General features: G+C 33.7%; 1 protein-coding gene across 1 annotated transcript in view; it reads right to left on the reverse strand.

Annotated features, from left to right (window-relative positions):
* PKHD1L1 (polycystic kidney and hepatic disease 1 (autosomal recessive)-like 1) overlaps positions 1–27,343 on the reverse strand; it is a 159,097-nt gene that overhangs the window by 25,387 nt on the left and 106,367 nt on the right. Inside the window, exons 52-67 of the mRNA XM_011961082.1 lie at positions 26,087–26,246; positions 25,353–25,524; positions 23,094–23,182; positions 22,580–22,728; positions 21,161–21,290; positions 19,600–19,718; positions 17,543–17,672; positions 15,902–16,075; positions 12,741–12,844; positions 11,695–11,824; positions 10,807–10,928; positions 8,885–8,975; positions 5,581–5,729; positions 5,376–5,498; positions 4,702–4,813; positions 4,507–4,623 (exon numbers count right to left, since the gene is read on the reverse strand). Of these exons, the coding sequence (XP_011816472.1) occupies positions 4,507–4,623; positions 4,702–4,813; positions 5,376–5,498; positions 5,581–5,729; positions 8,885–8,975; positions 10,807–10,928; positions 11,695–11,824; positions 12,741–12,844; positions 15,902–16,075; positions 17,543–17,672; positions 19,600–19,718; positions 21,161–21,290; positions 22,580–22,728; positions 23,094–23,182; positions 25,353–25,524; positions 26,087–26,246 (2,071 nt within the window). The remainder of the gene's footprint in view (positions 1–4,506; positions 4,624–4,701; positions 4,814–5,375; positions 5,499–5,580; positions 5,730–8,884; positions 8,976–10,806; positions 10,929–11,694; positions 11,825–12,740; positions 12,845–15,901; positions 16,076–17,542; positions 17,673–19,599; positions 19,719–21,160; positions 21,291–22,579; positions 22,729–23,093; positions 23,183–25,352; positions 25,525–26,086; positions 26,247–27,343) is intronic.

Raw genomic sequence — 27,343 nt, forward strand, 5'->3', positions numbered from 1 at the left:
CTCTGTCGCCCAGGCTGGAGTCCAGCGGTGTGATCATGGCTCATTGCAACCTCCACCTCCTGGGTTCAGGTGATTCTGCCTCAGCCTCCCAAGTTGCTGGGATTACAGGTTCCTGCCACCATGCCTGGTTAATTTTTGTATTTTTTCAGTAGAGATGGGGTTCCACCATGTTGGCCAGGCTGGCCTCAAACTCCTGACCTCAAGTGATCCACTCACCTTGGCCTCCCAAAGTGCTGGAATTACAGGCGTGAGCCACCACACCTGGCCAGCTGCTGTCTTCTCTAAAGAATTGCCCTTAGCCACTTGATAGTTCCCTCAACTGAGAGATTATGTACTCCCTTCCATTACCACAAGTAGCTATGCCTGACTGACAAGACATATGGAAGAACCTTTTGCCTCAATGTGGGAAAAGTATTTGGCACAATTTACACTCCACAGCTCTCTGAAGTATCAGGTAGAAGAAGCTGGACTTCAGTTGAGGTCATATCCTTGCTTAACTCCTTGCCTCTGCCCTATTCTAATACTTCTTTCACTCCCTTTCTCTTCAGAGCATACCTTCAATAATCCACTTGCATAAGAATTCCATTTCTGCTTCTACTTTATTGATGATTTGAAGAAAGAAAATGAAACTATAATGGTCATTCACAAATTCAAAGAAAATCTCAGGATATAAGTGTAAGATTAGCAGAACCTTACAACTTAAGAGATGGTTGGGTTCTGAGCCCTACCAAATCCCCTACATCAAAGGCCCTGACAGAAACAAAGTGGGATGCTAAGTTAGATGGAGATATATGGGAAGAGCTACTTGGACCTCGAAGTCTCAGAATGTGCTGAATGCTCTGGATGTGTATAAATGGTATACTCCTTATTAGAGAGTAACTTCCTGCTCTACTTGCTTAAAATCATCAGGGACCTCAACAGAGCCTTACAAGACAAATCTTATCTTCCACAGGACCTGTTCCAAGGGAATTATACACTAGTATGGCCAGTTTTAATATGTTGCTGGAATGACTTTTAAAAGCTTGGAAATAGTGATGGCACACATTAACTAGAAATGCCCAAATTTCCATGACATGTTGTGAGAAAAATGCAAGTCAAAGGCTCAAAAATGGGAATATTGAAATGGATGTATTATATAATTCCAATGCATTTCAGCCCAACTCAGAGGTGGCCTTGAATGAGTGTGGGGTGGTGTGGTGTGGGAAGATCTTTCCAATTAAGAGAAATTTGGGTGGTACACAGGATCATCTGCTTTTTGTGGAGAGAGAACTTATCGAAGGTAAGGATAAATATAGACTTCTGGGTAGTGATGAGTGGCTTAGCTGATTGGTAAGGGGCCTGTAAGAAAGTACACTGGATGTTCAGGAAAAAAACTTGTGGCTAGATCTGTCAAAATGGGTACAAAAGGCATGCTATTGCCTACCAATAAGCATTCAATACAGAAGAGTACCTGAAAAAGCAAATGGGCAGGATGATTTGTCCAACAAATGTCGGTTAATCTCTGTCCTCAGCCACCCCAGCCCTTACAAATCAGCTTATGAACTGAGTAGCCTTTTTGGTGGAGATGGAGGCTATGCGTGGCTCCAACAGCATGGCCTTCTTCTTTCCAAGGTTAGTGGAGCTACTTCCACTACTTAATGTCTGACCCAAATTACCCGGCACAGAAATTAAAATGAAGTCTTTAGTATATTACCATTCCTCAGGAAATCAAACAATTACTTAAAGTTGGTGACACTGGATTTATTCCACCCTGGAAAGGGTAACAATTCATGCTGAGTAGTACTGACATGTATTCCTGGTGTGAGTTTTTTTTTTCTTATAGGGCTTCAGTTAGCACCACCACACTAGGACTCACAAAGTGATCTAATGGCATGAGCTCCTGCATAACATCACCCTAGACCAAAGATCTCATGTTCAACAAAATAGGTACAGGGGTGAGCATAAGACAATGGGATCACAATGGAAGAATTGCTCCAATCATATAATATAGCATCTGGAGAATCACTCCAACAGACTGGTGGAATAGACTCTTGAAGGCAATTATTCTTAGATGAGGCATCTAAAAAGGCACAGCTGAGCTGTCAGCTTTGGAAATGACAACCTGCAAAACGTGTTATTAACCTAAAACAAAAGACATCATGTGGTGGTAAATATCAAAAATATAGAATACGTGGGTGCTGGTACCAAAGGCAAGGAGTAGGAGTAACTTTTTTCACCATTATCCCTGGAAGTTCACTTGGGAAACTTGTGTTTCCAATAGTAAAATTTTAGGTTCTATGAGTCGGGAGGTCTTAGTTCCCAGATGAGATGTGTTTTCCACAGGACATACAGTAAGTGACTCAAAAAAATAAAGCTATACCTACCTCATGGTCACTTCAGGCTTCTCATCAGACAAAGAAAGCTTTACCATCTGGCAGAAGTAACTGACCCTGATCACCATGCAGAGGTAGGCCTATTCTATAGAATGAAGGCAGGATGCACTCACATGATCCACCAGGGTATATGCCCACTATTAGTTGTAAAATGGCAAGTACAGAAGTTATGGCTTCATAAAGGCACAGAAACCAGGGACTTTTTTTGTTTTTTAAACAGAGTTTCACTGTGTTGCCCAGGCTGGAGTATAGTGGTGTGATCTCGGCTCACTGCAACCTCGGCCTCCCAGGTTTGAGCGATTCTCCTGCCTCAGCCTTCCAATTAGCTGCGATTACAGGCACCCGCCACTATGCCTAGCTAATTTTTTTGTATTTTTAGTAGAGTCAGGGTTTCACCATGTTGGCCAGGCTGGTCTCGAACTCCTGACCTCATGATTCATCTGCCTTGGCCTTCCAAAGTATTGGGATTACAGGCATGAGCCACCATGGACCAGGGGCCTATTTATAACAGGGATAAGGGTCTGAGCCATTCTACCAAGCAAGCCATCTTGACAAGCAGAAGTGTTAGCCAGAGAAGACAGAAATTTAGAAAGGGCGATGGATGAGAGAAATGATGAGTATCATTTATGGTTTAGGGACCAGCTGTAGCAGTGTGACCACCAACCCACTTCTTAAAGTTTTTCCCAGAAATTGTGACCATGCAGAATTTGGGAGAAATCGTGTCCTGGTAGAATAACTTAATGTAACTAACAATGAAAAAAGCAAGTAGATCCCAGGGGTCCCAAGAGAGGACTGAAGTGGATACAGGGTGGTACACCCATCTCTCATCTCTTTGAATAATTGGCTGTTACCAACTCTCCTTTTTCCCAGACAATTAGCTTAGCCAAAAAGGAGCCACATACCTGGGAAATTAAGGTCCTCCCCATAGGGGCAGCTGTACCCAAAAACTAACATGGGGATACAAATGACTCCTGTCCCCCACCCACCTCGCCAAATGTGAGATCAACTCCGTGGCAATTTTAACTTACACTCCAGAGTTTCCCAGTGGCATCAAGTGAAGCTACCCTACAGCTCATGTCACATCCTTGCTTAGCAACTTCCCTTGCCCTGTTCTCTTCCTTCCCTTTCTACTAGGCATTCCAAGAAGCCACTAATATAAAAGTCCTCATCTAAGGCTGTTTCTAGGGAATCTAAGTCAACTAACTTTTATATGTTATTTTAAAAGACTGTGTCTTATGAAAGAATAATAGTTATTTGTGTTCTTTCCATAAACTTCAATTTTAAGGCTTCATTTCATAAAGGCAGTTTCATTGCCACATGATATTTATAATGTTCTGGAGCATATTATTTATTAAAAGCCATATATGTTCAATTACAACCTATGTAGCATGTTATACAATTTCCTCCAAGGGTATCATCATTGCAATTAACACTTAAAAATGTTGCCCATTTGTTTCACATTTCTGGGATCTAAAGTTGTGAGGAAGAATCTGTGAAAACTTAGATGTCTAACTTATTGAACTACTTTCTTCAAAGAGACACTGCTTAAAATTATCCTGGAAGGGAGACTTGCTCCATTACAACAGGAAATGCACAGTGTTATTTAATAGGCCAAATGAAAATAATTGATGTGTTTACTACATTAATTTCTATATAATTATTTTACATTTCTAAGCAGCCATCCTGGTTCAGTGAAAAAGTAGTGGAGTTTGAATCAGAAGATTTTGATGCTAATCCTAGCTGTGCCAATAGCTGTGGGAATTCGGCCAGGCACTAAAGTTCTATGAGCTTAAGGTTCTTAAATTTTAAAAGGGGATGATAATATATAATCCTACTTACATGAAAGGGCTTTTAAAATTATATACATTAATTAATATTAAATCACAATACAGTGTTTTGTTGTTGTTGTTGTTTTAGAAGGAAAATTTAACATCAATTCTTCAACATACAGTATAAGAATCCTGCCAAGGAACCATTCTCGAAATTGACTCTGATGTCTGATTTGTCATATTGAGCAGATTGCTGTAAAAATTGACTTAAATCATTTTTACTAACAATGAAACATTATTAGTTACCCTCTATATATTATTTACAGAAATTCATTGAGAAGATTTGTAAAAGATTGTGTACTTGCCTGAGATGTCCAAAAGGCCACTGATGGCATTGTAACTCATGATCCCTGCATGGGGCTTTCGGGGTGCCATGTTATGAGCTGAAGCAAAGGTAGGCCAACAAATCCCACTTCTCCCACCTTTTACCAAAAAAAAAGTTAATGAAAATTGAATATGCACTCATATGAACACCAACATCAAAGTTTCAAATTTTTCACCTGATGGAGATCTAGGACTCCGATGAGCAGCAGTGAGTTCAATATTGGGATCATCATTAGTTAGGACATCAGAGCAATTAAACCCAGGGCTACTTCCAACAATTAATGAACTCTGTTTGGAAATAAGCCAACCAATATAGCATTAATAATAGCTCTTACTAAAATAAAACATGATAATGAATAATACTGAATTCTACTGTAGTAAATAAAACACAAAGTATAAATTCAAAAAGTGGATCATTCATTAAACAAAGATGAAAAAGGTGTGATTGCAACCCCAACTGGAAAAACACTGAGAATAGGAGAGGGAAGACAGATGTGTAAATAATTATATATAAAGACATATTATGTTTCTGTGATAAACACATCCAGGGAACAGAAGGAACAAAAAAGTGGAGGAAGTGTCATTACCACCTAAACTGGCTCAGAAAAAACTTCATAGAGGGAGTGAAAATTACTATTGCAAGATTAGCAGGTGATAAACAAGAAGAGGGAAGGGAGGAGGAGGGATAAGAATGAACAATTTTTTAAGCAGAGGGCAGTGGGAACAAAGGCAGGGAGGTGTAGGCGAGACAGATAGAAGTTAAGGAGATTATTCTTATTAGTCCTTCAGTGATTCTACCCTTCTCTGAGTAATTTTTTTCCCCCATGGTGTGGCTGTATTAATTTCTTACCTTAATTTGCACTTTTTTACTGGAAATTTTGTGTGATATAGCAGCTGGCATGTAAATCATTGGAAAAATGGCCATTCCATTGTCAACCAGGGTCACATTATAAATGTGCACACTCTCTGTGGTCTGCAACAGAATTTTCAGGTTACATAATACTAAGGACAATCATAAAACAAAATAAACAATCACCATCTTTAATCATAATTACCTGAAAATAAATTCCATAATCCCAGCATGTCCAAATGGTAAATCCTTGTATAAGAGAACATCCAGGAAGGCCATCTTGGTTCATATAGATACCATATAAACCCCCATGGGCTTCATTGTCAAACCACTTTTCCACGGGATTAAACTGGCCTTGGAAGGAAATATAGAACCAGAGAATGAACGTTAACAATTCATGTCACACAGTTTCAATAAGCAGTATCAGTTAAAGTTAACAAAATTCTTTTCAAAATTGCATACATAATTCTGATATCAGGTTTAATATGATCAAATATTGTTATGGCTCTGCCATTTATGGTTCACTCTATTTAGTGTCTTTCTTTAAATGTTCTCAAGATAGAGTCTCACTATGTTGCTCAAACTGGTCTCAAACTCAAGCCATCTTCCTGCCTTGGCCTCCTGAGTAGCTGGGACTACAGGCATGCCCCACCTCTCCTGGCTTATTCTAATTAGTATTTAATTTTGTCTAACTAGTCTCTTCACTGTTATTTAAAATAACTGTATACTCATTTACAAAATTTAGTATTAACACCCTTACATTATTTTGTCTGATTAAAGTAAACATTAATTTAATTAGAAAGAGAATGGGATTTAGGTACAAATAAGCCTAAACTTGAAACACAATGGTACAGCTTACTGTCTGTGAAATGCTCCCCCTAAACATCTTTCCATTGCTATGTCCTTCTGGCCATCCCATTTTCAAGTCAAATGTCACTTCCTTAAAAGATCTTCCCTAAATACCTGATTCAAAATAACACCTCAGTCACTTTACATTGCAATTAAAATTCCTTTCACTTGATATTTTTATTATTAATTATTTGTGAATTATCCATCTCTTCTCTCCTAGTAATATGTAAGCTTCATGAGAGAAGACATTGTACCTAGCTCATTCACCATCATTTCTTGGAGCCTAGAAGGTTGTACAGAGATAGGTGGTCTTTAAATATTTTAACAATTGGTGTATATATTATCTTGGGAAAGTTGTTTTAGGACCTTAGTTTCCTCATATGTAAAAAGTTTTAATGATTAATTCAGAATTGTTTCAAAAGAAAATGAAATCACCCACATAAAGTGCATAGCAAATACTCTCAATAAATGGCAACTATACTCATTATTAATATATAGAACAAAGGGGATTTTAATGAAAGTTTTACTTATGTCCAAATCAGTTCAATAACCTTAATAACTGCCTCCCCAAACAGTCATGAATTGGAGGACTGTCTATAAAGAGCAGCACCATCTCCTAAATTGTACTTAATACCAGCTCTCCTATTCAGGTTCTCTGGTATCTGTTTCCTTTTATCTTCTATTGATTTTCCCTTCTTCCTAGTCCTTTGGGTTTTACATTTTATTTATGATCTTCCTGGTTTTGATAATTTTCCTGCATAAGAAGATTTTTACATTTCTCTCCTTTAGAGTCACACAATAATAGATGCATGGACAGATAAGGTTTCACCCCTGAACCCGGTGTATATCACTATCCCGAGCTTCCCAGACTCTTGTCTGGGGGATGGATTGAATAAATTGATGTACCATTACAGGAACGTAAATGCTTCATTCCTCTGTGATGTTTCATATTTCAGTTGCTGTAACTCCAAAATCTCCTTATAAATAGTCTCAATTATTTAGGAATATCAGCATAGTCAGTGAAAAATGCATTATATAGCATTATACATACTAGTAAATACTCATATTCAAAGATCACATTTTGATGTTGAAAAATCCATAAGGATAACTTTGTTGAAGTTGTAAAGAAATTACATATTTTAAAATTTTAAGCCAAAGAAAAGCCACTTCAAGTGGTTGGGAACTAAAATATTTAACAAGAGCATATATCAAGGAATCAGTTAAGTATGTTGACAAAATAGTTTTTATTCCTTCAAAACGTATTTTGCACAAGAATAAAACCCGCTTAAGTCTAAAAATGTTTGAATTAACAGAAAAAAAATGCTGATTCAAAGAATCTTAAAAATAAACACACTTTTAACTAGTATATTTTTTAAAAGATGAATTTCATGCTATATAAATCATGCCAAATAAAGCTGTTAAAAAGTAACTATACTGAGATTTTTTTTTTTTATATCAATTCTGGAAGGGACCTACATTTCCCAGAGAAAGTCCCATTTTCTTTAACTTTCTTTAAATTTCTTGAGGGGTAAAGTCTGCAGATTTATTATGTGTTTTACTTTTTTGATCTCGTAATAATTTATTTACTTACATGGTTGAAAATATAGAGGTTATTGAAAAAGTATACAATTATAAGTACTGAGTTCCCTTGTTCCCAATTACCTTCTATGATTTTTATACTTTTCTTATGTAAATACAAATACCATATACATTCTGATTCCTTCCCTTTCTTCCACAAAACATATTTTATATATATTATACCTAAAATAGTATTATATAAACTATTTTGCACTCTCCAGTTAGCACTTAAGAATATTCTAGAGAGTTCTTCATATCAATACATTGAACTCTTCTGCCTTCTTTCTTTGAGTAGTCTAGTGTTCCATCGTCTGACTTTATATAACTATTCCAGCATTGGGGGACACAAAGTGGCTTTCAGTTTTCTGCTAGTACAGACAATGCTGTGATGAATAACCTTGTTCATAAATAATTTTCTAAGTTTGTAAAGGCAACTGTTAGCTAGATTCATAGAAGTGGAAGTGCTGAGTCAAAGGTAAATGCATGTGTTATTTTGGTAGATGTTGTCATGTTACCCTAAGCAGAGATGATATTGTTTTGTCCTTCAAACAGCAAGTTGTAAATGTTTTGCTTTCCCTACAGCCTTGTCAAAAGACTAGATGCTCAGTTAGTTCTTAATTTTTACTAATCTAATATAGAGAAATCTATATTTGAGAAGTGTCTGTTCATGTTCATTGACTTTTTGATGCATGCAGGTTTAACATATGAATAGTGAGCATTTATTCTATCAACGTAGAATTTAAAATAATGGGGTATGTCAACGTGTATCTCTATAATAAGTGCTGTTTTTGTAAAAATGGTGGTGGGATGAGGTACTTACTGTCCCAATGCCGACCAAATCAAGAACTCAAGTTGCTATTGGAGTTTTGGGATCATAAACTTGGGAAAATAAAGTTTTCCTTAGAAACCTATTTATTTTTTTAGATCCAATGTTATCTTGAAATAATTTATCTTGTTGAGTTATTTCAGTGACCAGAAGGAAAAGATATTATATATTGAATTAACAAACAATAATTATTTATTTTAACAATTTTGGACAAGTTATTTCCTAATTTTAGCGATTCCTGGTTTAAAAGACTTACCTGGGCAAGGTTCACCATCAATGCGGTATCCTGCTCTTCCAAATCCAGCAACTACATTATTCTGTAAAACTGTATTGGTCCCTCTGTTTATCTAGTGCAATGATTTAAAAAAAATACTGTGCATCAGGCTAGTAAACATTTATATAAATTGAGAGTAAGTATATGACAATATACTTATGAAAACTTTTAATTATGACTACATTTTCAGGAGGAAAAATTTAATTTATTATTTACCCCATTCAAACTTAATTATAAGTGATGTATTGAAATTACACTAGGTTCTTGGTGTAAAACCATCATTAAGTACTATAGCCTGGACTTCATTTAAAAACTACATTAAAGAGATTCTTATTTCAGTCACAAAATCCACTGAATGTGGTTTAAAATTTACAAGGCACAGAACAAGTTCCAGTATTATAACAAGGTTACAAGAATGTTAATACCTTTTTCAGGAATTTGTGATCACTGAAAAAGTGATAAATATATATTTATATATGTTTAATATAAATATATATTCATATAAAATTATATATATACATATATATATTTTTTTGAGACAGGGTCTCGCTATGTTGCCCAGGTAGGTCTCAAACTCCTAAGCTTAAGCAATCCTCTTAACCTCCCAAGTAGCTAGGATTACAGGCGCAAGCTCTTTTTACAGGCTCTTTTTAGTTATGTTTTGTTACCAATTTGATTAATTTATTTTAAAAAAGACAACTAAGGCAATGACAGTGGATCATAAGATTCAGTGGAGACATTGACTAGTTTACATAACGTTTGCTGTAATCACAAAGTAGGTTAGCATGAGTGTTAGGTAATTACTAAACAATTTTATTTTATAAGCCAAGTCAAAGTAGAAAAAAATGGAAGCATACAGCAGATATCATTCTTGCCTATGGTGTCAGCAAAACAGTCAAAAGTTGCAATCATATTAAACACACTTATTTTTAAACATTTTGATAAAAATAGAGTCACATGAATTCATAAATGTCAGTTAAGTACCCTTTCTTTCAAAAGACACAAATAGCCTTAAAGATTTGGAATTGACATTTAATATGTATAAACAGATAAAAAGAGATAATTTTTACCTCATAAATGTGTACTAAATTTCAGTTTTCAGATTTTACCTTAAGGTATTAATTAATAGTTGTGAAAAAAAAACCACTCAATTCTTATCCCATCTTTCAAAGGTAACTATTTTTAATTTCTTTCGATTCTATGTCATAGGTAAAGGCAGGAGGAAGCTATCACCTCCACTTTCTCTTTTCTTGTTTGTAATCTTACTCTATATCTAAACAAACACTTATAATAATTGAAGAAACTTCATGGGAAACAAGCCCTATATATGCTATAGGGCTATAGTGTCTAATATGATAGCCATAGCCACATGTGGCTATTTAAATGTATATTAAGTGCAATTAAATTATGTACCATTAAAATTAAAAATTCATTTCCTCAGTCACAATTCAGCTCCTAGCCATAATTCAAGTGCTCAATAGACACATGTGATTTAGTAATTACTATTATTAGACAGCATAGTAATACCAGATAAGTATAATAACCTTGCATGTAGAATCATGACCATTTTAGATGAGAAAAGGATTTTAGAAATTTCATTGTCTATTTTCATTTTTAGGGAGGAAACTAAATTCAGAATTAAGTAGTAATATGCCCAAAGCACTCAGTTGAGTAGTAGCAGCAAAGAGGCCTTGTGCTGGAACTTGAAATAATGTTGGAGAAGAAAGGAGGTAAGAGAACTATTTAAGCCAATAGACATCAACAGAAAAAAATACACCAATGGCTACCGAAACTTACATCATCTTTTTAAAAGTGCATTCACTCCTTTAGTTAGCTCATTTTATTATATTTTTTCAATCACTGATATAGTTATGTTAGTATAATTATAAATTTGTTCTCACTACCTCAATTGCTGCATGCCAGAGAGTTGAACTTAAATCTTTTCTGTTCTGATAGGTTCCTGGCCAAACCGAAAGTGCAATCAAATTCCCTCGGACTTGGTTGGCATTCCCCCATATTCTTATGCCTGTTAAAAAAAAAAGTAAAAAAGGAAAGAAAATCCCCAAAATACGTAAGTCAATTTGAAACGACTATTATGAGTAATGTCTTTTGATTTTTCCATAAAATTATTTTTCTACTTTGAGCCTGACAAATGATCCTCTTAGATTTTTGAAAGATTCCTCTGAACTCTTTGATAATGAACTCTCCCCCTTTAATAGACTACCTGAATTAGAATCTTCTGGGGTGCTTGTTAAATATGTGGGTTCACAGAGTCCATCTCAGATTTTATTTAACAAACCCACAGCTTTTATATAAATTAATTTATTATACTTTATACTGACAAAAATCAATATAATATGCCTAAAGTTGTATATAACCTTTATTTGTAATAATATTTGTGATTTATATGTGAGGAGTATTACATTTAAATAATTAGTGATTAGATAACTCATATAAGAATGTGGTCTGGTAAAAATTCTTCCATGCTATAGGGCTATAGTGTCTAATATGATAGCCATAGCCACATGTGGCTATTTAAATGTATATTAAGTGCAATTAAATTATGTACCATTAAAATTAAAAATTCATTTCCTCAGTCACAATTCAGCTCCTAGCCATAATTCAAGTGCTCAATAGACACATGTGATTTAGTAATTACTATTATTAGACAGCATAAATATAGACCATTTCCATCCTCACAGAAAGATCAATTGGGCAGTATGGCTCTAGAGTTTACAGATAAGAAAGCCTCCACAGGACACGTAATTTGGACCAAAATATTATTATATTACCTTCTCCCACTGTAAAGTATATTATGTTGTCATCTATGTCCAGTCCATCTGTCCCAAATACACCAATTGCTGGAGAGAAGCCATGGTGAAAAGCACAGCCTCGAATATAGGATGATCCATGTTCTTGAATCTATAAAACATTGGGATACAGAGAACATTTTAAAAATAAAATTACAGTGTATTTAAAGAAAAAAATTGAAGTAAATTATTTTCAGTAAACAAACCTTGATCAATCATCAATACCCAATTCGCTTTCTCTTAAAGATGATTTCTCCATAAGTCTTTAATACATCCATATATAAAATATGCAAATTTCCATATATCTGAATTTATTATTAGATATATTAAATATATATGCTTACTTTAAATGCAGATTCAAAATTCTCAAGTGCTTTTCTATGCATTTATATTCCTATTATCACTTATAAAATGTTAAGGTGCTAAAAATTACTTTTTTAAGAATAGTTCATGATGACAGGGATTTTTTTTTTATTACAAAAAACACTTTAGGCAAGGAGTTACTATTCAAATGTCTATAGGAACCATTCAGTGAACAGGTTAGGGGTTTCAATTTAAACCTGCAAGATTATTTATTTATTTCTACTAAGAGATATGCTGTCTCTCATTTTTCTTAAATCACCAGCCCTCTAGGAATATTTATTTTGCCACTTTTGATGGAGGCATAGATCAAACATGCATTTCATTTGAGAAGTTTGAGCAATACTCTCTTTGTTTAATAGAAACCATTTGGAAAAATGTTTTTGGTCATTGCAAAATAAAGTGGATATATAAACCACTATTATAGATCTTCAATTCTTTCACCCTCTATACTACTTTTCTTATGGTTTTTACTGGCCTTAAATAAGTGCACAATATGGATGGAATCAAATCCTACTTATATAGGTCTAAAAAGTTAATGGGCCAAGAAAGTTTTATTATATTAGATTATAATTTTAGCTAATATAAGATGTGGCTATTTAGAAGTCACATGAAAACAAAAATATTTTACATATTTTTAATATACACGAAATTAAAAAAGCACAAACCTGTCCTAGGTTAAGAAACGTTACAGCATATCTTGGATCTGTGCTATCCCTGAAGCCTTCTTGACCACTGTGATAAAATTCCACATTACTTATTCTTGCATTTCCTAAGGTAGGGAAAGATTTAAAATTTGTTTTTCTCAAAACAGTTGGAATAAAACATTTTTGAAAAGCTACACAAAGTTCAAATTTTTCATGAAAAATCATTAGTTATTCTTTGCTCCTTTAATCCAGAAGAAGTAGTATTTCTCAGACCTCTTTTCATTGTACTCACAAGTAGCCCCTTTCCACATTTTTTTTCTTAATAGCCTGCACTCTCCCACAAAATTTTAATAACTCATATATACCATATATCTGTTAGTGTACAGTGGCCTTTTGGAGGACCACAAACCATTGTAATACCTATGTTTTTTGCCCCCACCCCAAGAACTAAGTTTTTCCTCCTGGGGTGGGGGGTGATATTTTCAAATTGAGAATGTATGGCATAAGGCATAAGATATAATTTACCTGACATTTCCCTTTTGATGGCATAAAGAGCTTTTAAGGGCATTATCTTTTATAATCTCTTTCAGAATATGTATTGCCAATTATCTGCCGGTCAGCTTATCATAAGTACCATCGAGGTGACAAAGGGTAATTTTACAGACTACTAACAGCAATAACAATCCATGAGAGATTGCTCTGTGTCAAGTGCTGCACTAAATGCATAACAGACAATATGGGGTTTAATTCTCATAAAGCACCCTGTGAGTTAGGAACTTTTATATCTCTATCAACTAGTTAAAAAAAAAAAAAAACTGAGGCCCAGGAATTCATGGCTGGAAAATAACCAAAGAGAATATTATTTGTTCAAAAACTGATACTTAAGAGGATGTGTTGGAGAAAAGTTATTTTGTACTAGAAGGGAAAACCTACCTTGCAATCCATGTGCCAATTCTTATATACATGGTTGAGAAGATATGAAAAACTGAGATAATGATAGAGAAGACATGATTACTAGAAACCACCTGGGCTTACAAAAGCCACAGATGTGTTATCTTTACTCACATCACAAAACAATATATAGGAGCAAGGAAAGACTGTCATAGGAATAGGGTTCATCACCGAATTAGAAGTGAGAAAGGCACAGATTAATATTCAAGATCAAAGCAACTGTACCCCTTTATTCATCTGTTTCTTCATCTTTAAAAGAGGGATATTTATGCCATAACATTATGAGGATTAAATGAGATAGTACGTGTTTAATGCCTAGCACAGTGCCCGTGATCTTGTGTTATGATCATCATTACCATCACCATTATTAGCAGCAGCAGCAGCACCATCATCATCAGGTGAGCTTCCTCTGGCAGATTATTACCAACAAGTAGAGGCTATAGTGAGATTGCTGTTTTCTCAATATAAAGATTTGCTAGACTAGATCTGTTGCAAAATGAAATAGGCAGTGTTTTGAACAAGTGAGTACCTGCAGCAACAGTTCAAATCAAGAATGAATATTCTAGTCCTAGTACCCAGACTGTGGAATCCAAATAACATCTTCCAATAAAAAGAACTAGAATTACTTGGAGGAACAATTGAGTTCCAGTCTTAGAAAAAAATTACAGTATGTGCTTCCTGTATCAGAAAGTAAAGAGGCTTAGAAAACTAACTCATGTCAAGAAGACAGGCATCAACATGAAAAGGTTCTGAAGGTCAATAATGGAGCATTCTGAGTATTAATCAGATTAACAATCACAATGGATTTGAACAGGTCAAATATGTTTTGACCCAGGAGCACATAATGATACTAACAACAAACCAAAAAACTCCCTGTCACCTTTGGAGGATGCTTGGGAACAAACACATTATTTTGAAACCTAGTCAATATGAGGAAAAATCAAGCATTTTTTCCTGTATTTCCTATATGAAGTATTTTTCAGTGCAGTCAAATGGTTGTTTAGAGGAGATGTTCTTTATTATAAATGAGGAGGAAATTTTAAATCTTAATGATTTAATGAATCTAGACAATGTTATTTAGTAGCTATTAGCATTGTAAGAAGAGAAACAATCATACATTATGTACTTACTGATGGAAAAATACACTACCAACTGTACCTTTTCCTTTCTTTTTTTGCAATTGGGTCTCTGTGTGTTGCCTAGGCTGATTTCAAACTCCTGGCCTCAAGCAGTCTTCCCACCTTGGCCTCCCAAAGTGCTGGCATTACAGGCCTGAGACACCCTGTCTGGCATAATTCTTGCCTAAAAATTGAGCCTGAAGTCTCTAGTTTTATATCACCTAGGCATAGGAAATACAGGGAGACGAGAACAAGTTAAATTTCAGGAATGCAATCACTAAATTCCAGACTGTTGGAAACTCCCCAGAATTAGAGGACCAACTTCTTTTATAGATAAAATGCAAGGAGAGAGGAATGAATCAGAGATTTAAGATTCATAACCAGTTGAAATGTGGGTCTTATTTAGATCCTTATTTGAAACAAGAGGATGGATGGAAGGAAGGAAGGAAGGATGGAAGGAAGGGAGGGAGGGAGGGAGGAAGGAAGGGAAGGAGGAAGGGAAGGAGGATACTGGGGAAATTTGAACTATCATTTGATAAGAAATTATTATTAAGAAATTAACATTTTTAGGTCTGATATTTGTTGATGTTTTCTAAAATGTCTTACAGTTACACACTAAAATATTTCTAGATGATATAATGTGTGGTTGCTTCAGTACAATCCAGGAACATGTAGAAAGTGGATGGAGGTGTAGATGAAACAAGATTGGCCAAAGCTGATCATCGTTGAAGCTGGTGATTAGTACATTGGGATTCATTATATTGTTTTCTCTATTTTTGGTGTATGCTTGAAGTTTTCCTTAAACCAAAACAAAAACAACAAATGATCTGCGGTACTTATTATAAAATTATCTCTGTTAGGTGAAAGACTGGTCTAACTGTTACCGAAGGTCATTGTTAATTTGATAATTCATTTTGTCCGTGAAGATAAAAGTAAAAGCAGTAATTTAAGAGAATTTACTTGGAAGGTAACACCTGGGCTACATAATCACTTTTTATGTTTTATTTTCCCACATAATCTTATTTAAAAAGTGAGACTTATGTAAGAGCTGACTAAATATAGATGAGATCATGTTATAGCTCATTTAGAAAAATAAACTGAATTTATACTAACCTTTAAATGTCATCATATTTTCAGTGAATGAGCCAACCAGTATGCGTGCTCCAAAAGAGTCCTCTGACCAACCTGGGTAATCTTCACCAACTATTTTGATGTTCCTACTCAGTATCCCAACATCAGCTGCTAACATGTATCTCTCACCAGTTCCAGGGACATGGTATTTTTCAGCTGCAGCATAAAGGCAGCTAGATTATTGCCAGTGCTGAGAAATATCTGTCTTTACTAGTTCCTTTGCAGTTCATATGCTAAACAGCTTTCTAATAAACCAAAAATCAACATGAATGCATGAATTATTAAATTTACATGTTTAAACATACACAGATGGCAGTCTGATATTATGATATTCATATTTATAAAATGAAATATAACCAAAAATATTTCCTCTATTTACATCAAAATTATTATCATCAAGTATAAAGTTACTACTTAACAAATTTTGAAGGTAGTATATAATCACTTCAAATTACACATGAAAACCCTGTCATATGGCAAATTGAGAAGTGTATTGTAATTTTAATAGATGAGGAAATGTAGAGAAGTAAAAGAATTTGCCCAAAGCTAGGAGGAGAATCAACAACACATAGCAATGAACACTCCCGCCACCTAAACCTTGGTTTGTTCCACTTTCTCTGTGGCATATTTTATATCAACCACAAGATTCTTCATCAATAGGTGGTAGCATATCCAACACCATCTGTACATTTACATCTTAACAATTTGTAAAACATAACCTAGATTATATGCCACATTTTAAGAAATGTTATTCAAAACTTTAAGACAAGCAGGTACATTTCAAACAGAGAATAATGCTTGATATTTTAAATGAAAGAATCTATAATGCCAAACTTCAAAAACCAACTGTTTTACAACTAATTACAATGAAACATTTTTCAAATAAAAATTTTCTTTATGATTTAAAGAAAATATATGATATAGAATTATAGACACAAGCGCTTCTATCAAAGTACTGCTTTAAGAAGTTCTTTTCAGTTTCTTTTTCACGCAAGTCAAACAGTCTATCGTGCTATCTTGCATCTGGAGTTCATGTGAGCATCAGGGGCATCTGAAAGGATTTTCTAACTTTACACTACTATCTGCTCCCACTTCCTGAGATTTGGATGAAGGTACCATGCCAAATGGGGAAAGGCTGGAGTGCTGGGAAGGCCCTGCTCCTGTAAGTGGAAAACTCGTCTTCAGATCATGCTTATTCCTTCTTTCCTCAACAATTATAGTTTTATCTTTCCATTGTTACTTGTCTAAATGCATTTACTGCTAAAGACTATATCCATGAAACAGTTTAGGACAACAAGGCTTTTGGATAAAGGATTCTCAAATTTCAGTGTGCACAAGAATCACCTAGAAGCTTGCTTTAAATAGAAAGTGTTGAGCCTTACCCTATAAAATGTCATACACTAGGTCTTTGCTGAATATTTGCTGAATGAATGAAAGCATATAGCGGGGCCTATCGGTAACCAACAGAGAAAGAGCAGCGCTCACTGGGTATCATTGCCGATCTGAATAAAATGCTCCTTTAACATATTTGTGACATGTTTTATCAAAGAATTATAATTACAGAGAAAATGTGAATCTTTCAATACGATTATATATCCATTTGGTTAAAAAGCATCCACTTACCCAAGTGAGTATAGGAAAGGCTATCATTAAGAATGAGAATTTTATGATCATGCAGGATTTTAACGATACTTCTTGTTTCTGTCTGGTGGAAATCATAGCTTGTGGTTGTTATCACAATCTCTTCTCCCTCCTTAGAAAAATTCAAGTGCCAAATTTAAGAACAATTTTAAAAATAGGTTTATATTTCTTGATACCATTATTAAATAATTCAAATTTAATTTATATCTCATTGGCAATTATGGTATTATCAGAAAGAATAAACAGTACATTGAAGTCTCTAAAATATATATGCTTGTGTTTGATATTAAGAATTATAAATTTTGAATTATCTGAGCATTTTCTTAACTTTAACTCAGCCGTTTAGTAAAATCACAGCAATATACCTTTTCTAAAAAAGTAAAGACATCAAAGCAAACATACTCACATTTTTATTAAGAACTGATCAGGACAACATTATTAAGAGTTGAATTTTTTTCCCTAGTTTTTTGTTTGTTTGTCTAATACAATTAACTATCACTTGTTATTTCTGAAAGGCAGAAAAGCCTGAGGAAAGTTAAAGGGCAAGGCTAAGTCCTAGAACTTTGTATATTGAGCTCCTCCTTGTCATCCAAATCTCTGCTCAGATGTACCCTTGACAAAGACCGTCTCTGGAATATTCAATGTTATCTGCTACTCTTTGCCATGGCGGTCTCTATCACACTACTTGTTTTATTTCCTTCATCATGCACATTATCTGAAATTAATAGATATTTATTTGTTCATTTAGTATCTGACTTTCCCACTCCAATGGAAGTTCCGTGATAGCTTGGACAAATTTCGTCACCACTAAATCCCCAATGCCTAGAAAAATGTGTGACACTTGGTTAAATATTACTCTGATACAAAATTTGCAGACAGTATTAATTGGGTAAATAATAAGGATATCAAAATCGCTTAATTACTCTCTTTAAAAAGTAATCACACCAGAACTATCGCAAATAAAAACATATTGCAAATAGATCACAATACTTCTCAATAAACCCTCTTTCTATTTACCAATTATAAACTACACTAAGAGAGCAAACCCAAATGTTTTGATGATTTGCATTGATTTGCTCAAACTAAGGCTCCCTTTGTTCTGTAAGTCTAAAGCTTGTTCTCACCAGAAAGGAACTGGCTGAGATCTGAGAGCTTGGAGATGAAATCCATCCATTTCTCTAATTTTTTGGCATTAAAAACTGTATTTTAAAACATGTGGACTCTATGGCTTGTGCATAGTTTATGAGCACAGTAGAGATGAGAATTGCTACCATTTAAACTTTATTAAAAGATCTCATTTAACACAGGCAGTATATGGATATCATTGGGTGTCAGAATTTGTTTTCTTTTCAAATTCTTAACATGTAAAATCATAAATTAGAAGTGAAGAGGTAACCAAGATAATAAAAGATATTTCAAATAATTCCATTTTCTGTTTTGCAAGAATTCATAATAAATAATTTTATCCAAAAATGTTCATATTCTTCTTTTATGACTAATATACATTACTATAAAATATGACTAACATGACTAATCTATTATATATATACATTTTATGACTAATAGTCATTTTAATTTTATCCAAAAATATTCATATTTTTCTTATTGACTTGTATATATTAATATAAAATATGACTAATTTATATTATGTATATGCATTTTTATGACTTACATATTACATATATTAGCTTGTATATACATAATATATTAATCATATATTATATGACGAATCTACAGTCATATATATGTCATAAAATGTATATACATAATATATAGTCATAAATATATATAAATACAATATACATACATATGTATATATGCACACACACACAATGTTCTCTATTTATTTTAAAGGACCATTGAAGCCACAATTTTTAAATGCCTCCTATCAGGTCAATTTTTGCAAGCTTATTGCAAACTACCCATTTTTCATCTGGCTAATCACATGAGAAAATGAATGCCCATGAGAGTAGAATAGACATTTTTTCAGCTGACCCACTGTATACATTCATGTTCCATTACATAATTATTTTCTCTACCTGCCAATCCACAGCATCCATCAGAGACAGGACTTTGGAACCTGCATCTGCAGTTTCTGAGAGCTTAGTTTTATATATTGAACGTGGAATTCCATGAAGATCTAGCTCACCAAACACCCCTAAAGAAGAAAAGCACACTCCTATTTATTCACCACACAGTACTGAGTTAAGTGCTAGTATAAAATGAAAATGTTCATTGATATATTTTATTATATGATTAAACATTTTAGAATGGAAGGAATGAATTGGTGCTCTCTGCTTGGAACCATATAAGAAGACTTTGACCCTTTAACCCACTTCTGGAAATCTGGCTCATAGACATTAAAGCCAGTATACAAGAGTACATGAATGAAGATGCTTACCACAGTAATATTTAGAAACATGAGGAAACTGGAATTAATCCAAATATACATCAAAAGGAAAAGGATGGAATAAAGTTTAATATACTAATACTATAGAATAATAGGCTATAAAAAAGTTTTATCTGTACATTTTGATCAGGAAAGATTTTCATAATATGTTCACTGAGAAAAGAAAATTGCATAATAATATACTTAGTTTGATCATGTTTTATGAAAGGAACAATACTATCACCACAAATCAGCATATGTAATATGAATATAGGCATAGATAAAAACATAGGAAGACACACAAAAAATTTTAACTAACACTAGTGTCCTTAAAAGATAATTAGAAAGATTATCTAAAAGATAATTAGAAAGAAAGATCTTTACAGATATGTTTTCTTGATATTGTTCATTTAACGTGTTACTTTTGAAATAAAAAACATGTAATTTTTTTTAAGATTGAATTTGTCTGCTTCAGGATATTTGTGAATGGTGAGCTAATTCAATCTCAAGCAATTTTTAGCCCCTTATTTACTTGGTGTCAGTTTTAGAAATTGTACAGTAAAACAATGGTAGCACATGCTTATATGTGTCTCCTAAATAAATATGCAGTACCATCATATAAACAGTTCTTAATTGTGACCAGGTTAAAGTCTTTCAAGCCATTTGCTTTCTGAGCTCAAATAAGAATATCCACAGTACACCAATGCAACTGGGAAATTAAATCTCAGCAATAGCTGTGATTGGGTAATTGATTGCAGAGTCAACTGATCCACAGATTATTTATTAATACTATAAATGCAATAATGTGTAGGAAAGTTACCTTTTAAGGAAAGGTAGCAAAATGTGAAACATAGTATTGCTTACATAAAGAAAACTGTATGAAGAAAATCAGATTGGAAAAATAATATACACACAAAGAGATTTGTTAATATTAGTTTTGTAATAAACTACATTTTGGTTTAAAATATGCACATTTATATCTGTTTATACCTGGTGAAATGTGACATGATTTAATTCTAAAAATCTTTGCCACTTCTATAACCGTTTGTAAATAAAAATAAATTTCTGTAAAAGCTTCCGACACTTTTATATCAGAAGTACTTACTATGATAAAGTATTTATCATTGTGAACTGATAGGTACTTTAGTGCCATATATTTTAAAGTGATTCTCAAAACAGATATGACACTTTTGGTATCTGTAGACACACACCTAAGACCTTTGCCCTTTGATTTGGTCCTTCTGGAAGAGCCCAGTCTGGGGTAGTATGATTTCCTCTAAGAACAATCTTTAAGTCTCCTTTAAAAGGGTTATCTTCCCAGCCAACGATTAATCTACCTCCCTGAAATGAAGCAGAAAATTGTTAATACTTAAAAATTGACCAGGAAAAAAAAATTCACCCATAAAAAAGGAATTAAGAAGTCACTGGAAGTCTCCCTAGTAAAAAGGAATGAGTTTTGTTATATAAAGAACAGCATTATAACTGGAAGTGACTTTAATTTCACTTTTGGATAGGCAGTTTAAATGATTTTTCAAAGGTCAAATTCAGTATCTACTTATAGACAGAAGCAGACCTAAAACTGAGATTTCATAAGACTTAAACTAGTGGCGTTTGAACAGACCATAATGTATTTGAACGTAATATCCCATATGTAAGATATACTTTTCACGCTTACACCCAAGCTATGCCATTTATGAGTCGTCATTGTTAATACTAATAGCTATCATTAAATGCTTGCTGTTTCCATCACGCATAATGTATAAGGCTTCACATATGTTATATCATTTAACCTTTCTTTACACCAAATTCATGAATTAGTATTATTATCCTTATTTCACAGGTGAGAAAACTAATGATGAAAGAGGTCAAATAACTTACCCATGGTTACCCAACTGAAAAACAATGAGGTAAAGATTCAGTTGTAACTTTAATTTACCTTAAAGCCATTCATCTAATCAAAATATGATGCACAAGTATTAATAACCAAGTTTCTGGACTTTATTCCTTCTCTCAAAGAAATAATAATAATTCTAACTACTTATTATTTTAATGATGCTTAATAGCTTTTTGGCTAAGCTATTCTTTTTCATAAACAATATTACAAGACTGACGGAACAATCGAGCTGATTAAGCTGGTACAGGTTCAAGACCATTCGGGGTTTACAAGGAATGTGGGAATTGTTTCGAATAACTGTAACATTTTGATTTATTTTCTCTTGCTTTCATAATTCCATTTATGTCCCTTTGTTTTTTTTTAAAATACTGTTTGTTTTCTTTAAAAAACAAAAGGCTTAAATTCTTTTAATATTTTCAGAACTCCTAGGACTCTTTGTTGGAACAAGCTGTTGGTTTAGCCTGACTTCACAATGACATAGATATTCTACACAGAATTGAAACTGGGCTAACTGCAAACTCAAGAATCCCATAATAACTACTCCTAAGAAATGTTTAGTTTGTAATTTAAAGGAGAACAGAAATATACTGGACTTACCTGAGACTCGCATTTAATGGGCTAGAGCCAGTTGTGCTTTTTATTCACACCAATTCAATATGCTTCCTTATTATTTGAGTAAATAAACCTTTTAGAATTAGATTAATAAAGATATAAACTATAAGGCCCTCACTCTTACCTGCAGTGATATGTAGGTAGCATTCAAAACAACTTCTCTGTAAGAAGATTCTGCAGCTCCTACATTGTATTTATCTTCCAGTTCTAGAACTCCCCAAATAATGAGTCTTTCCATTGATGGCATATCTATGTCAGCTACAATCCATGTTCCTATAAAACAATACTTTAAGAAATATAACATAGTCCATAAACTACAACCTATAGCAAAACATTGACAAGCTTATCAGTGAGTCCTGGTTTTGAGTAAGTTTATTAAATGTCTTTTCATATAATACCTGATTCCTATCTCTCCCAGAAATTCTACTCTTGTTAATTAATGGTCAGGTTTAAATCCACAGAAACCCCAGAAGGCTAGGTTTAGTATCCAGGATGCATTAATAGAGTCCACTTCTCCACACTTGCTCTTTCACCAAAGTATGCTGATAAAAGTGGAAACCTAACTGTGACATCTACCCTGCCATAGTGTTAATATTACATAAAACAAACATTTTATTCATTTCTGTTTATGTATTTACCTTCAGGTATAATCACATTTGCCCCTGGGTGAGGTACAGTATAATTATTTTCTCGTGATGATTGCCAAAAAGAATCATTTGACCATAAACTGAAAAGAGAAGAGAAATAATTCCGTGAATTATGACTTGTTGTTATATACCCTACCTAATTTTATCTAAAATGTAAACCATTCCATTTCCCCATAAGATTTTACATGGTGGAGAAGAAAAAAGAAATGCATGCTTTGTCCTTTTAAAGACCTTTGACACATGGGCTATTTCATGGGGAGTGGGGGTAGAGGATGTAGTTGGCTAGATTCTGTGAAAAAAAGTGTAGAAGAATGGTCTCTGAATTGACAAGGATGCACCAATGCCATTAAGCCCCTGGCCTGGGATGGGGGTGGCAGATCTGTATCCAAAGTGAAGGCTAGATTAAATTGAAATAATTTTGTAAAGTGCATGGGAGGACAGACAGCCTTCAGTTTTCATCACTATGCCTTCTAGAAAATACCTTTTAATGCAAATTTTTATGAAGGATATTATTATAAAATTGGTGATATTTTCCCACTGGAAAACATTCACAATCATAGCCCTTCATTCTTATCCATACCATCACTCACTATCAATAATCATGTTATGCATTCCCCTTCTTCTTATTTCCCATTATTACGATCAACAAAGCCCACTTAAAGTAAGCATTAAGTTATATAGCTTGAGCCTTCTGTTTTAATCCTGAGGTAGTACTTCTGGGTCAAGATACTGTTTTGTTTTGTATGATTCATAGCTAGTTGAATAATACAAATTAATCAATCCAATTATAACTATTTCCAGTAAGGAAAATTCATACCGTGGGAAGAAAGAAAAACTATACCATGGCATATATACATAGTTTATCGTAATTTACCTTTATCACATTCTGGCCTAGAGCAATCTAAATCTGTTGTAGTAGTCATAATAAATGTTAATTAAATATTTAATAATTATATCTACCTTAGAATGCATAAGGGCCTTGATGATTCTCTCTCCATTCTTGGACATGCCACACCCTTGCTATGTCAGGACACCTGCACAAGTTGCTCCTTAGGTCTCTCCCACCCTTCACTCAGTGAGCTCTTCTTCACCCTTTGGGTTGCAGTTGGAATAACCCCTCCTTGAGGGTGTTCCTAACCACCCCACCCAAAGGCTGTCCCTGCCATATTGCTTTCTGTCCAAGCCCCATATCCATTCTTTTTATAACATTAATCGCAACTCACACTTACATACTTTATCTTTTGTTTACCTTTTTGTTTGTTCATTTGCTTGTTTTGTCATCTCTTTGGATTGAATATGAGTATAATGAGATCAAGATCACATCTATGTTGTTTATAATTGAATCAAAAATGCCTGGCACATAGTGGATACTCAGTAATTATTTTTAGTGGTTTAATGAATATATAAACAAATTCAATTTTTGTTCTTTTGTACAATAACCGCTACAGTATCTATTTATTTTGAAATGTAATTCATCTAATAATTATCATTGAGTTGTACTTGTTACACAGTAGTGGGCTATTCAGTGCCCACTAAATGTTAGCTTTTAGCATCATCATCATTTTTTATCAGTAGTATTGTCCATAAGGGATGCAAATACACATCAAATCAGGATGATGCCTTTCAGGGTCTTAAAGACTAATACTGAATGTACTAGTACCATCATGTCCAGTAATTACTCTAATACAAGGTAGAAAGTGATGCTCCACATGAGAAATAAAGGTAAAGAGCTACATAAGTTACAAAGATAGAAATATTGTTTTTAATGAGAAGAATTAAAATATATTTGAAAGAAAATTAACTAAGTTCTATTATGAAATTTGACCACGATGATTATTCAAGAGACAGCACCTGCTAAGAAAGCACTGGATTCTCAAGGAGACTTAGTTTCTGGTGCTGTACTGGATGTGCATCAGTGAGCTCTGTGATCTCAGGTAATGCACCTATGTTCACTGGGTGTCAGCTTTCTCATCTATATAATAAGGGAATTGGGCCAGGTCTAATAATCTAAATCTAACATTCTGCAACTGTGAGGTTACCAGTAACTTTCACACGTAATTTTTGTAAGACTTTTTCATTTTCTTATGAAGGTTTTTGTCAGTCTCAAGCAAAGCAATGAGTGTGAAAGTACTTTGTAACCTACAAGACATTGTGCAGAAGTAAAGCATTATTATTTCACCCAGGAGTGACATGTGAAAAGGATTATGTTAAGAGATATTGGAGGGTATCAACTACAAAAGGCCTATATACTTATATGTGGCTGGTCGCTTCTTGGGAATTGGTTTTCTTGATGGGGGATGTACAGGAAAGCAATCCTGGAGAATACAACAGTAAGCTTGGAAATTAATAACAACGTCTTTCACATCAGGGTCCAGGTTCCCAGAAATGGGCTGACTCTGATGAAGGTCGTTTCTTCCTGACACTGAAAGTGAAGTAAAAAGTAAAAATGGGTGAAATGAACATAGTGACCAAAGTACTTGAATGTAAACAAAATTATGGCATTTTAGAAAATGTTCTTTAGGTAGTAACTTGAATTATAATTCATATGTATGGAAGAGATGTAGAGAAATTCTGACGATGTACATATTATGCAGACATACATAGTCAAATATTTTGATAAAAATGAATGCTTTAGAATTTAATTAAAATTTATTCTTACATATTTTAATTTTACAAATAATTAAATAATAAAAATGGAAATAAAATATATACCAGCTTCTATTGTATTCATTCTCTCTAAGTCCATGAAATAAAACTGTCAATGTGTAAGCATGCTGGTGTCACCTTCAACATAAAATGAAAGTTCTTAATTCAACTCAAATCCTTTTCAAGAATAATTATTTTCTCCAGTTTTTCCATTCAGCAAATTTTATTGAATCCTGTATATATTAAGCTCTATACAACACATTTGTTTATTAAGCAATTTTTCTCATCCTTTAGACAAAGCATCAGATAAAATATCACTTCTGCCTAATGACACATACCCAAGTAATATAGAGTACTAGTGTTTGCTTCAAGGTGCCAGTCTCCATTCTTGCTAGTATTCCAATTCAATGGATTTGAGGAACCATTTCTCGTATCAATAATATTAAACATATCAGGATTTTGAGTGAAGTTATGTGATATAATTACATAGTCTTCTTCCTATAAAAGTTTGTAGAAAAATGTGACTTGTATGTTAATATTCTTCATATAACACATGAATTTTAATGACATATAGTTAGCCCCTATATTATGTTAAGATTTAAAAGTTTTGGCTTTAGTTTGTTTTCTGTCTTGAATTTCTATCTTGTTTATTAACATTTTACGTGTCTATGACAATAATGCTAGTTCTGTCACTAAGGCAACAAAACGATCACTCTGTCTCTCTTCTGTGTGTGTATATATACACACATATATATTAAGTATACACATGTATAGTGTATATATATGCATACACACATTATGTCTGATAAATGCATACATTTAGAAAATATTTTATTTAAAAAATTGACAGATAAAATTGTAGACAATATTTTATTTCTATAATGTTTAACAATATTTTTAAAAATGCTGCACAAATGTGTAGTATAAGTGGAAGAACATGTATAAGATGGAAAACATCCAATTCAGGATACTGGCTACCATTAGAGGTGGAGAATGGGAAATGAGATGAGAGTAAATAATACAGAGGGCTTCCACTTTATCTACCATTTTTTTATATATAAATTAGAAAGTAAATATTCACAGAATGTTAGATTTAGATAGAGTTAGGTAGTGGCTTTTTTTTTTTTTTTTTTTTTGAGATGGAGTCTCCCTCTATTGCCCAGGCTGGAGTACAGTGGGGTGATCTTGGTTTACTGAAACCTCTGCCTCCTGGGTTCAGGCAATTCTCCTGCCCCAGTCTCCCCAAGTAGCTGGGACTACAGGTGCCCATCACCACACCTGGCTATTTTTTTTTTTTTTTTTTGTATTTTTAATAGAGACAAGGTTTCACCATGTTGGTCAGGCTGGTCTCGAACTCTTGACCTCAGGTATGGTTGATCTATTTTATGATATAAAAAATAAAGTTCTTAACTGCTGATCCCTGAGATATCATAAACACTCAGTAAAGGTAGGTTATTATCATGCTAATAATGACAGGGGAATAAGCTTAGTACTACAGCAATGTGGCAGAAAGATTGCTTACTTCTGATTCTCAAATGAATTTTTTTTTGGCTTACTTCTTAGATTCAGAATGGTTCGTGAAGAATGTGCAGGAT

This window comes from Colobus angolensis, unplaced genomic scaffold (assembly GCF_000951035.1).
Source record: "Colobus angolensis palliatus isolate OR3802 unplaced genomic scaffold, Cang.pa_1.0 Scaffold535, whole genome shotgun sequence".
Lineage (NCBI taxonomy): Eukaryota > Metazoa > Chordata > Mammalia > Primates > Cercopithecidae > Colobus > Colobus angolensis.